At 58.6% G+C, this 13,202-nt stretch overlaps 1 protein-coding gene across 1 annotated transcript in view; it reads right to left on the bottom strand.

Moving 5' to 3' along the window:
- Positions 1 to 3,264: 3,264 nt before the first annotated feature.
- Positions 3,265 to 13,202, bottom strand: part of Med27 (mediator complex subunit 27) — a 185,213-nt gene continuing 175,275 nt past the window's right edge. Inside the window, exons 7-8 of the mRNA XM_047524705.1 lie at positions 5,488 to 5,565; positions 3,265 to 3,683 (exon numbers count right to left, since the gene is read on the bottom strand). Of these exons, the coding sequence (XP_047380661.1) occupies positions 3,549 to 3,683; positions 5,488 to 5,565 (213 nt within the window). The 3' untranslated portion in view covers positions 3,265 to 3,548. The remainder of the gene's footprint in view (positions 3,684 to 5,487; positions 5,566 to 13,202) is intronic.

Raw genomic sequence — 13,202 nt, 5'->3', positions numbered from 1 at the left:
CGTGCCAGGTCAGTCCCTGAGCCTTGTCCTCTGCCTTCCTGAGGGACAGGTCACTGGCAGGAGCCAGGCGTGATGGAGCCTGCTGCCGGCAGGCCCTGCCTGCTCCCTGGGCTCCGCACTCCAGTGCACGCTGCCCCGGGGACAGCCAGGCTCTGGCTGGAATTTCAAACTCAATTAGCGCAGAGACAGGCGGGAGCTGTTCTGGAGCAACTAATCATCTCCAGGCTGCCACAGGGTGCCCTCCCTGGGATGTGCCCGTGAACTTTAAGGCTGAGCTCTTCAGGTACTAATGATAGGGAACAGCCACTCCCGGTTTAAAATGCGACTGGGAAGCGAGATTCTCGGATTCCTCTCCTCCGCCTGGGGAGCTGGGAGGGCTGGCCGGGCCCACCTGCTCCAGCGCGTGACGCCTGGTCAGCGTCCGGGCAGGTTGCCGGCCGGGCGGCTTGAGCAGTCGCTCCACGCTGGCTCATGTTCGTGGTGCACTGTGTGGCCTTCCTGCCGGCCAGCGCCACCACAGCCGGTGTGCCAGCAGAGATGCCAGGCTGGGGCCAGACCACCAGGGCCACCATCCCTTTCCGTCCTCCCCAGCTCTGGTGGCAGGGTGGACAACGCCTCCTGGAGGGTGGGCAGGGGTTCTGGATCTTCAGAGAAACTGGTGGCTGAAAGCTGTCCCTCTCTCGATTGGGACGACCTTAAAAGGCTCTGGATTTAGCGCCAGGCCCACTCTGACACTCTAAATGCGACGGTGAGTGGTGAGTGTGCGCATCAACACGGAAAGATCATCGTTTCGTGACGTCCCTGGTGTGAAGTGTAAAAACATCACTCGATACCAAAAGGCCAAATCCTAATTTAGTTCAGCAGAGTCTGGACAACCTTTCGCAGGCAGCTTGCTCCATCCTGTCAGCTCCTGGCGGGTGCCTGGGTGACCACGGTGCCTCGGACAGCAGAAGGCATGGGCGGAGCGGGGGCTCCCGCTGGGGCATGGCGGGCTGGTCACTCTGGTGGAGAGGATGCGGGGTTACGAGCTGGGCTGTGCAGTGCTGGATGCCCAGCCTCCATGTGGGGTGCCAGGCCCTCCACTTGGTCCTCATAGGACAGGAAAACGGCCCACGTCCACCTGGGACGACATGAGGTGACACGTGTAAAGCACTGTCACAGAGCAGACACCGAGCTGCAGAGTCATGATTAAGTCACATCAAGTACCCTGGGGGCCTGGCCAGGGGTCCCCCTGGGCAGCCCAAGTCATGTGCTGGCCCTGTCGCCACAGCCCCCACAATGGCCACGCTCCTTTCAGGGAGAGGAGCCCAGTGACTATCGTCACGGCAGCAGACTCCCGGCCTCCCCACGCCCACCCTCCTGAACCCTGAGTCTTCACACGGATTTCAGGTCCAACCTTCCCTCTGTCTCCACGGCCACCATACCCAGCCAGGTGTGTCGTCCCTGAGCACAGGCCCTCCCCTGGACTTCAAGTACACTCCCCTGAGCCTCTCCTTCTCAGGCCTGAGCAACGAGAACGACAGACGGAGAGGCCTTAAAAGTTAAAAGGTCGACCCCTGTGTCCCCAGCCCCCTTTTAAATCAGGGAACGTTCAAAACAGAGCAAAACAGCGGAGCAGGTGTTGCCCGAGTCTCCACTGCCTGGCTTCCATCTTGACCAACGCTCAGACTCCACCTACAGGTCTCTCCTCCCTCCCAGCCCTGGGGGTCAACCCTGTGCCTCAGAGGCGGGCAGAGAGGGAGTGGCTCACCCCAGTTCTCCTGGAGGGAGGAGGCTGGCACAGGCTGGGCCAGGATGCCCACAACCTGTGTGCCTGGTGCTGCTGTTCGGGAGAGGTTTCCCTTTAACGGTCGCACCTTCCCGCCCAAGTAAAACTCCCACAGGAACATTTCCTAGTTCCTGTGGACGGCAGGCGGGCACAGAGGGCAGAGTGAAGGCCGCCAGCCCTGTCCACCAGAACCCGCCCCCTGAGGCTCTGGACTCGAGGCTGCTGGCCCCTCACCTGTGCAGAAGACGGGGACGGCCTCCGGGAGGGAGGCCGAGAGCACTCGGCGCCCGGGGGACGGGCTCAGACTTGCTGCAAACACCAGCGGCTCTCCCAGCGCGAGTCGGCATGGCTGCGCCCACCCACCTCAGCTTCTTCCAGGCCCCAGCCCCTCCGAAGCGGCCGTCATGAGGAGCTCGGCACCCGTCCACGCTCCACCGTGGCCAGAGCTGGTGGTACCGTTGCCCCTCCTGGGGGCCCGGCCAGCGTCCATGCTGGTTGGGCCAGCGAGTGCACTTGGGGGTCTCTGAGGACATGCCCGGCGGAGACGGCGCTGGTGCACCTGATGCCCCATTCGGGATTTTCTTGCAAACCAATAAACAAGGGTCTCAGGAGGAGGAGGACACGCGAGCCGAGGACTGCTGGGGCCCGACTGGCAGCTGGAGGGTGGCCGACCCTGGCTGAACGGCAGGACGCAAGGCAGGGGAGACATTTCAGAGGAACCGGTGCCGTGGTCATGCGCCACATGGGGTCACCACTGAGGCCGCGCAGTGGGTTATCTGGCTAAGACGATGGTGCATCCACTGGGCGGTGGCCTCTTCCCTTTGGGGAGTAGTGGCACTTGGTGTGGGACTCGCTGGGGGCCTGCTGGTCCCCATGCTGCCGCCCGCCCGGAGCCTCTGCTCAGGAGGTCTGGGGCAGGCCTGAGGACGCGTGTCTCCCTCCATGGCAACGCTGCTGCCCAGGGGCCACGTGTGCAGTGGCCCTGTCCTACGACCCCACTCTGCCTGCCAGCCTGTGGGGCTGGGCGGGAACCTGGAGAGTGCAGGGCCCAGGAGGAGCCAGGCCTTGGGCTGGTCAGAAGGCAGTGTGTCTGGACGTCACGCAGGGTGCTGAGAACCCCACGTCCCGCGGGGACCGCACCGGGAAGTGTCCCCTGCTCGAGTGCGTGGCCAGTGTAGAGACCACCACTGCAAGTGGAGGAGCTCGGCGGGGCTGGGACGGGCGCACAGCGGGGCTGCCACCTGCCCTGCTCACCGTGCTCTGGCCAGCGAGCCCGTGGCTCCTCCCTGGGTGCCTGTGTGACTGGTTTAGTGGGAAGAGACTCCTCCGGCTTTCTTTCCCAAGCTGCCAGGGTGGCTCTGGGTGGCTCTGAAAGGGAGCGTCACCCAGGCTGGCCTCTCCTGCGGTAGAAGGGGAGGCACCTTAGGGCCGTGCCACACACCCGTCCCTGGTCACCGAGCCGCGGGAGGCGCTGCAAGGAGGAGACGAGGCCTTGCCTGGGTACAAAAGGTTTATTGCTTAAAAAATAACTTACCAAGCACAGAACAGAGTCCCCCACGTGACAGTGCACAGGAGCGCCAGGGCTGGGTCCAGTCACCTTCAGGAGACTGGGGGGACTCACTGGGGGGACTCACTGGCGTCACCAGCGAGTGCCAAGGCTGAGCTGGGTGACCTCCCTCAGTGGTGCTCCGAGAAGGTCCTTCACGACAGCCAGAGTTGGACAGGGGGAACAGCGAGGGGTCTGGGCCAGCGTCACCCAGGGCTGCCTGGGTGGGTGGGGTCACTGCCGGCAGGTGTCATGGAAGGCTTCCAGGGTTCGGAAGTCCCTCCATGTGGGGGGAAGGCCATCCTGCAGGAACTTCCCACAGCGCTGACATGGGGCCTGGAACAGCTTTATGTAGCTTCTTAGCCAGGTCTGAAAGGAGAGGGAAGGGAGAGATGAGAGCGGCCCGGTGCTTCCCAAATGACCCCTCTCGCCAGGCCCGATGTTCCCAGGACAGAGACCTTAAGCTGGCTGATTCCAGAAAGAAGCTGCCAACCCCACAAGGCCGTCTCAAGGGAGTGGGCTCTGATGTCCCCGTCTCCCCCAACGAGTGAGTTCTCAGCACAGAGATGTGACTCCCCAGCAGGGAGGGCCCTGAGGCCGTGCCAGCCATGCCGCGGAGCCTGGCAACTCGGACCCTTTCTTCCTGGCTTATGGCCATGCGGTGGGTGTGGCCACAAGCTGAGGGCGGCTCGGAATCGCTGACGGCTGGAGAATTCCGCGTGGAGGGCACGGCGCCTTCTGATTTGATTTCAGAGGTCACTGCTCACCGTCAGGACGTGGCCTAACACACTGGAGGGGTAAGTGGGGACAGCCCGGGTGCCACCCAATAACATAATAAGCGGCAGACACACACTTTAATTCAGAGTGCAGAGAGCTTTCGGGCATCATCCATAAGGATGAGACTCCGGTAACTCAATTCTCAAACTCAAGGAGATTTGCCACCCAAACAGAACAAAAGGGAGCAGAGCCAAACACCCCACAGACGCAAACGCACAGCAGGCGAGCCAGCTCTCACCGTTTAACGCTCTCCTGAACCTTGTCGACAGGAGAGAACGGTTATCTGAAGAGGTGGGCTGCACTGGGGTGGTGGAGCACGCCCCCCACAGGCTGGCCTGGGTTCTGCAGCCGTCAGGAGGAGGTCGCCGGATCACTGAGCTACACTGCTTATGCCTTGGTGCTGAGCACGTTCGCCTCTTCCCCGACCCCCAAGTCAGAACAGAGGGGAACGGGCCTCCCCTACCACGTGGCTGCTGGCCTTCCACCCGCTTGCGTGTGAACCCCTCACAGGATGCGCCTCGTTTGCCCTCCTAACACTGGGAAGCCCAGCGACGAGCTGGGCTTGTCTTCTGAGAAGCAGTGACAGGCTTTCTAGGAGGCCTGACAGTGGACAGGACCAGAGAAACCCATCTGGCTGTCAACAGTGATCTGCACTCGCTGAAGGGAAGTCTGGGGGGCTTTCTACCTGGCGTCCTTTCCAGCAAGAGACAAAAGGCAGTTTCATGGACAGTGAAGATGGAGCCTAGTGACACAGGAGCACTCTGCCCTGTCAGCGCCAGGGGAAAGCAGCTGGCAGGGTCTGTCATGGACACACAGATGCACTGTCACCCCTGGTCAGGCCAGTGCCAGGGAGAGGTCCCAACTGTGGCCTCTGCCCAGAGCCAAGGTGTAAATACCCCCACCACCTTCAATTTCAAGCCACGAGTGTCTGAACATGCACCTTGCAAACTTCCGAACACCCCTCAAGAGCTGCCGGGCTCCCCACTGTCATGGCTGCCTGGGGGCTGCTCTCACCGCAAGCAGCTCTGAAAAGCCAAGAATGAACGGTCTTGGAAGCGGCCAGCCTGGACCCAACACTGCAAGCCCGGCTCCAGGCACAGGACCCAGGCAGGTCCGGAGCCCAGTGAAGACCCTTCTAAGTCAGCGCTGGGAACTTTCAGAGGATCCTTCTGTGACACGTGTCCAGCCATGACAGCAACCCCGCCATGAGCTGGAAGCGGTCCCTCCTGCTCTTCCCTGTTGGAAGGCTGCAGTGCCATCTCCCACCCCATTTCTACCGCAGCCCCTTTCCCAGGAGGCCCGTGGGGCTGAGGGTGCAGCTGCCCCCTCGGCTGTCTGTTCACACTCCAAGGCGGCCACGGCTTGGACGAGAGGCCTGGCTCCTGAAGCCACTCACCATGAAGGACCTGACCACAACATCTGGCATCTGGGGCAGCTGATAGTGGAGCAGGGCAGTGGTGGCATGGTCCGTCACCTGAAAATGAAGGACAATGACTGGAGTCAGCAGCCGGAGAGAGCCAGCGGGATGGCGCACTCCCTGTATATGCAACAGCTCTGCTTCTGGATGTCTCTCAGAGGAAAGGACATCTAAAATAAAATCTCAAGTAGGAAAATTAGTTAGCAGAGTTGGGGGCAGACAGGGGAGGAGGTATGTTGCAGGCAGAAAGGACACAGGCCTGGAGGGAAGCTGAGTGCTGAACGACCCTCAACCGAAAACCCAGACAGGCTGGAGCACTGGGGGTGGGGGAGGCGGTGGCCTGAGGCTGAGGGAGAGGGCAGGGCAGACCCGAGGGTGGACAGGCCTACCTGCCGACACCAGGATGCAGGCGAGGAGTACTGCAGCCATGCTGGGACCATTCTCCCAACAGCACAATGGGTCTCCTCCTCTCCCTTCGATTCTGCCTGTCTCCTAACCTGTAGCCACGCAGGCCTTGAGGTCAGGGAGCTGGTGACCATCCTTCCCAGGTGTCTCCAGCACCTTGTGGGTCAAACCCACATCTCCACTTCTCGGGGCCAGGAGACTGCCTGAGGTCCATAGCAAGCATCAGGTGACCAGAGGACAGGGCACTGCCTCCTGACCTTGACTTCTGTTTATCCTTTCTGCCTCTCAGGCCTTTCCAAAAAACAAAGGGGCTGGCCTACGATTCTGTGCAGTTCTGAAATGTGATGACAGCAAGAACTGCTAATGCCTGCCATCCATCAGCAAATTAATAGATTCTACTAATTTGATAGTTGTGTTCAAACTAATGGTTTATTTGATTGTCCTCATTAGGGATTCTTGGCATTACAAATGTGGTGGTTAAAGAACAAAACACAAAAAAACAGAAAACTCTAGACCAAATCTTTGAATTTGAGAAGAATAAACCCAGGTCCAACGTGCTCCCTACTGCTGTGCGAGGAGCTAGCTGGCCCCAGCAGCAGCCGCGCACGCCAGCCAGGGGCACCCTGCGCGCTGCGCCCGTCCCACTCAGTGGGCTGTGAGCGAGCCTGAAATCAGTCCACAAGGTGTGGGGACAGGCTCCGTGGCTGGGCAGGTCAGGTCCTCCTGACCCCCCAGCGCCCAGAGAGGGGATCTTCAGCCCCACATGGAACACAACCTCAGGATCCCCAGATAAAATGTGTGCAGTAACACGCTTCAGGAGGCCGGGAGGCCAGGAGGCCAGTGGCCCAGGAGTGGGATCCCCGCCCCCGCCAGGCCGCCTGCCCTGCCTGCTCTCCTACCAACTGCTCTGCACCCACCCTCTTTCCTACCAGCCTTTAGAGGGCAGCCTGGTAGCTGGTGAGCCTGGCCACACCATCAGCTCTGCGAACAGGAATCATCTGGTTCATGCTGCGACCCTCAGGCCTGGCATGTCACCAGGCAAACAGCAGGTACTCAATACATGTTGAAAAAAAAAAAAAAAAAAAAAAGCCCACTACCATGAGTGTGGTGCTGGCTCTCCTGCAAAGGCGCCCGCAGCCCGTGTGTCCCATGCTGCTGGGGATTCTCCCTTTCCAGATGGGTGGAGCGCTCTCCCTCAAGGCCAAGGCTGCTTTTATTTTAAGCGTTTTGACAGCTTTCTAAAATGAGCAATGCTTTTTTTTTTTTTAACAGCAGCAATGATAACCTTGCAAAATGACTGGTGGTGGCAGTTGGGTAAGGTGAACAGCTGCGAAACACAGCAAACAGGGCTCCCTGGGCCTGAACCCGGGCTTGGTTCTTGCTTGTCCAGCTCCCTGGCTAAGGAAACCCACGAAGTGCCACTGAGGCTGACGAGACAGTCCCTGCAACCAGGTGTGCTGAACGGGGTTTCAGGAAGCGCTCTCCTACCTCGCCAGGTGTTTCACAAGGCCCTGGCTGCTGCTGCTCTAGCGCGGAGTGAGCCCAGCTGGAGTGGGCCTGGTGCTCGCTGCTCCCCTTGCCACCTGCACTAGCCCTGGGCCGCCCCTGGGAGGGCATTAGGCTTGTCCATGCCAGCAGCCAGAGGATGACCCAGAGGCACGGCCAAGGCAGGGAAACGGCTCAGCTGGACTTTGTTCTTTTCGTAGTTTTAACACAAATGACCAACATTTAGAATCTGTGGAGCTTCACTTACTGCCACCCCCACCCCGGCTTCTCTGAGGACAGCCTCACAGTCAGTGTGAGGCTGAGGGTTGGGCCACTTGAGGTGTTCTACACAAGCCCAGCCCTGGCCTGGCCTCACCTGCCCTAACCTGTGCAGGTGGCCACCATCAGTGGGAGCTGGGTGGTGTCTGGACAGGTCCCCTGCCCTTGTCCAATGCCCCAAGGTCTCATTTCTGTCTGGTTTTCTCAGCATGGGGCTACTGGCCTGTGGACTTTGGAATTTGGGGTGTCTACTCAAATGCCAACAAGACCATGCTCTCGAGATGCCCTAGCCCTCAGCCCCAGCCCTGCTGGCCCTGGGTGCCCGGCCTGGCTTCCCAAGCTTCACTCGAGCGCATCTTCCCCAGCGTTCAGAACTGTGTCCACTTCCTCTTCCCTTCCTCAGCTCAGCTCTCACCTTGGCCTTTCCAGTGGACCTGGAGCTGTCCAAGCAGCCCATGAGATGACCTAGTTTTGATCACCTCTGGATGCAGTCCCCAGGCCAGGCTCGGTGCTCATCCTAGGGCCTGCTCAAGCACTCTACAGTCCTGCACCCCAGTGTTCCCACTGAATGACCAGATCCAAGGCTGTCCCTGTGGCTCTTCCCACCACGCCCAACAGCCTCAGGACTTCCAAGCATTCATCTAGGTCCTCCTGGGTCCTGCCCCTCTGCTGCCGCTCCACAGCCTGAGTTGCCACCTTTTCTGTCAGGACAACCAGAAGATTCCCCACGGCTCCTTCAAGTCCTGCCTCAGCTGGCAGGTGCTGGAGAACAGGGTGTGGCTCGGGGTGTGGCCCCTGGTCTTGCCTCTCCAGAAGGCCACCGTGGGGAGCAACTTCCTCTCGTTTAGGGAGAGGTGGGCCACCCCACCAGGCAGGCAGGGTGGCCCAGGCCAGTGTGAGGACTAGCACAGCCACGCAGGTGCTCACTCTCCAGCAGACAGGTTGCCATCAGCACAACCGTCCCTGCCGTCTAGAGGAGAGGCGGCCAAGGTTCCCTGCTCCTGTGCCTCTGCCCTCAGGCCCCAGCCCCACCACTGCCGCCCCCCCCCCTCCTGTCCAGCTCCCAGTTCTTCAGCTGGAACCTACAGGACTGCTTTTGTTGTTACAAATTTTGGTTAGTATGTTTCCCTGACTTGGCCAAAGTCCCTGACGGGAAGGTCTCAGAAGAGGTGGGAGAGCAAGGGGCCGGACAAGGGTGGGAAAGAGGATGGTGGCAGTTGAGGGCTTCCCTTTCCTGGGCACGTGGGGACACTTTTTGGCTGCCCTGGCCACAGGGCTGGGCCACATGGATAGTGCTAAAGCATCAGGACGTGGGAGTGGGAGTGCTACTCCCACCTGGCGGCCACAACGGGCAGCGTGGACTCTTCATGCCTGTTCTCCCCAGGGACCCTGAAAGCCACTAAGATGGTGTCACCAGATGGGGTAGCCCTGTTAGGTCTGGGTACCTGGAGCTCAGCCCTGTGTCAGGATAGAGTGTGGCGTTTCTCACCGTAGCACTCTCCTCCCCAGATAGCAAGCCCTCCTTGGAGCCTCACCTTCTGTCGGGAGATGAGCCGTGGCCACGCAGCACCCTGCCAATGGTGTTGCTTGGAACGCGCGAGCTAGCACAGCTGGGCCACTCAGGAGCGTGTCTGGAATCTGCCTTCGCAGGCTGCTGTGCACACAGGGCAGTCTGGGGTGGGGCCTGAGAAGCAGCGAGCTCTGGCTCGGCCTCTCTGGTTCTTCCTAGGGAGGCTGCCACACAAGAATGGCAAGAGCACAGGTGTTACCTGGGGTCCTGCTACAAGCGGAACCCAGGGAGGAGGCTGCAACTGGCTGAGGCTGGCTGTGGGAGGCCAGGCTGGAGCAAGTCCTGGGCCCTACTGGAAAATGGCTCTCAGGGCGCGAGGCGTTATATTGGGAAACACAAAGGAGTACGAGCAAGGGAGTTTCGCTCTCAAGAATGGAAGTGACCAGGATCACCCCAACTTCACAGGGGGTGCAGGTGACATGACCCCACACGGAGTGGCCAGGTTCTCCTAATTTCTGGAAGGTGTTTTTAGGATCACAGGACATGCTATCAACTTGTAAGAACTACTTGGAATGAGAGCCTTCAGTTACCAAGCGCTATCTGCCCCTAAAGTAATTCCTACATGACCTGAGGTAGGTGTTACTCCCCCCCCCCCCCCAGTACTGGGATGGAACCCACGGGTGCTCCACCACTGAGCTACACTTCAGTCCTTTTAATTATTTAAAAAAAATTTTTTTTTGAGATGAGGTCTGGCTAAATTGCCAAGACTGCCTCAAACTTGGATCCTCCTGCCTCAGCCTCTTGCTGGGATCACAGGCATGGCTCTGTAAGTCTCAGAGATTCACAGAGGTTGGAAGACGTCCAAAGGTACCCAGCTGGCAAGGGGCAGTTGGTGCTTGTGCCCAGACCCTGCGAGACCCGAGCCTCCGGCTCCCAGCTCTCCCAGTATGCAGTCAAGGTGCAGGCTGGTGCCTGGCACTCTCCCACCATGTCCCAGTAAGGTCTCTGGAAAGCCTGAGTCACATGCAAGGTGCGGGACGGATCTGCACGGGTGGCTGCTGCGCAGTAGGCTGCCCAAGGGCGGGACGAGATGGGTTAACCAGGGACACTGGCTCCAGGTACAGCCAGAACTGTGCGCTGAAGCTGTGTTGGCATCTGACTCCCGGGAGGGCATCCAATTAGTCTTTCTCTTACTGGTTGGCATTCTGGTCAAATCCAGCCTCCTTTCAAAAGGCCCAGTATAAAGTATTCTCTTTTCTTGCCAAGTGGTGGCAGTTTTTTTGCTAACACTGATGCATTTAGTTTCCCCAATTTCCCGCCACCAATTACAGGAATATTTTAATGAGGGAGCAAGGCCTGCGATGTGCTGTCTCCCCAACTGCTTCCCGCAGGTGTCCATCCCCGTGGCTGACCTCCTCAGCGCCAGCAGGGCCTGGCTGTCAGGCTGTGGAGAGGCTCACCTACAACTACCTCCCTCTTCCTCAAAGTACTCTACCTTCAATATATTTTTGTTTTACACTTTTTGACAACAAAGTTGTTTTTTGTTCAACATTGAAGATGTGGAAAAGACAGGCCTGAGGCAAAAAAAAAAAAAAAAAAAAAGAAACCCTGCTATTAACTAATTTAGTGGCAGCCCAGGTTCGGGCCCATTGTGCTGTAAAGCTAATGAGATTCCGCGGGGAGATAAAAGCCGCCCTGCCTTGCGAGGCGCCAGGGAAGGGCACTAATGCTACCAAGACGGGGAGGGAGGATTCAGCTAGTTGAGTGCTGGCTTGAAACAAAGCTTGTAAAAAGATCAAAGTGGACAGGGAACCCAAGGAAAGGGAGGGAGGGAAGCCGTGGCAGTAAGCATGCGCCCACAGACGAGGCGGCGTGGAGGAGGGCGGAGCGGCACCTGAGCAGGACCGACACGGCCGCGCCGCAGCCTGTTTGGGCACGTGTGCCCCTCTCAGAGCTGGACTCTGGTGACTTACTTGGGAAGGCAGCACCTGTGTGGCCTGAAGACCAACCCACAGCGCTTGGTCTGTTTTCTCCTACAGCGCCAGCCAGGCCTTACCTCGCCCTCGCCTCCGGGCATCGGAAAGGTCTGCCGCACTCCTAGGGAGGAGAGCTGAACCCAGAGGAGAAGGGCCTCTTTCAAGAGTCCTTGAACCAGCTGCCAGTCAATGTGCTGGGGAAGGACTGCCAGTCAAAACAGTCTCCCCAAGTTCCTCTGCCATATTGTGTGCAAGGAGCTCTGACAGCTCCCTAGCAGAGTTTGGGGACGGAGGGGTTTGAGAGCTATTTTAGCTAAACCCCAAACAGCACTGCTTGTGACGCTGCTGGGAGGCAGCTGGGTGCCAGCGGGGCCTGTGCAGAGCTGGTGTGCCAGCCTTGGGAGCCCAGCACTTGCCGCAGGCGGGGTGACCTTGGGCGAAGGTTAATCGTCAAGGGAGGGCTAGTGTCTGACAAAGAGCAAGCAGCCATTGGATGTGACCCATCTCACTTAGTCCCCAAAAAACATGATGCACAGGAACCTGTAACTGCCATTTATAAGTTAGGGGAAAAGCTACCAGGAATTCCAGAGCCTTGCCTGAGCCAAGGAGCTATGAAGCAGCAGAGCAGGGATTTGTCCCAACAGGGAGCCCAAGGCAGAGGGCCCAGACGCTAAGCCCCAGGCCCGGCGGCTCCCCACTGCAGGCCTTTGGGGCTCACGGGGGCCTTGGGGGTGTCACATCCAAGTCTTCTCCCCCGAGGGGAAGGGAACCTGTCACTCTTCAGGTGGAGCTGTGACCATAGCACAGGTCTTCCAAGTTAAGCCCAGTTCTTGTCACTCAGATGAGGCTCCCTCCACTTTCTGCTAGAAGCTTCCACCTGTCTTACCCACTCTCAGGTGCAGAGCCCCCAAGGTCTGATACAGGTGCCAGTGGGCCCTCAAGATGACTCCAGATTGACAAGTCTCTGCTTGAGTTACCAAGAGGAAATCAGGGCCAATAAGAGGCAAAGCCCCAGTCTGGAGCGTGCCCTGATTCATCGAGGGAAATGAAAATGAAGAGGGTGAGGTAGCTGGAAACGGACCTCTGTGTGACGACCTTGGGACAAGAGCCCCACGCTGCTCCCCCACGCTCCGCCTGCTGTGGGTCCGCTTACAGTCAACCCGAGCCCGACTTCCTTTTTCTGAGTCAGTAAGGGAAGAACAACGGGTGTGCGGTGGCACAGGGAGCCAGGGCGGGGGACTCTAAGCAGACCATCAAGTCCATCAAGTCTCTCCTATTTGAAAAGAAGGGTCCACTGAGCCCCGTGAAGGGAGAATTGTGAGGACAGTGATGCCAGTCGCCAGCCAGGGCAGGAGATTGGCAGGCTCTGAGCAAGACTCCTGCTCTGTTTCAGGTCTGGCCTTGTATTTTCTTCCTCACCTTTTATCTCAGAATTTTTCAAATGTTTTCAGCTTGGAGTATTTGATTTAAATGAAAATGTACAATTCCTGCCTGAGCTTCTTAAACAGGGGCCCCTGTATTTCTGTGAACCAGGGCTTGTCTTCAGGGGCTCCTAAGCCCTCTAAGGTTGTGAGCACCCTGCAAAGTCTAGAAGGTGAACCCAGGTGTGTTGTTAAGTTTCCTGAGGTGAAGCTGATGCATAGTCTAGCGGGAACCACAGGTGAATGGACCACTGTGGGTCCCTGCCTGCTTCCTGCCACCAGGGGGCAGCACTGGGGGGCAGGCAGTGGCACACCTGCACCTACCTGAGCTGGACCAGGGCTTCAGCAATTCCTTGATGCTCTTCCTAATGTAATGGACTAAGGGCACCAAGCTGCGTTATCTGCCAGCACACAGCCCCTGAAGCCCAAGGCCTCCCCCTGCTAAGCTAGGAGAGCAGGGCCTCCCACTACTGAAAGTATTTCCTTGCAAGATTAATACATGGGGAAAGTTAAATACCCAAATGTTTAGATGGTGCTTATTTAAAAGGGAAGCCTGGTGGAGACCCAGAGTCTGGCTTCCCTTCCAGCCAACGCTGGCTTCTACACAACATGAAGATG

Source organism: Sciurus carolinensis, chromosome 14 (assembly GCF_902686445.1).
Source record: "Sciurus carolinensis chromosome 14, mSciCar1.2, whole genome shotgun sequence".
Taxonomy (NCBI): Eukaryota; Metazoa; Chordata; class Mammalia; order Rodentia; family Sciuridae; genus Sciurus; species Sciurus carolinensis.
This window is presented reverse-complemented; position numbering and strand designations above follow the sequence as displayed.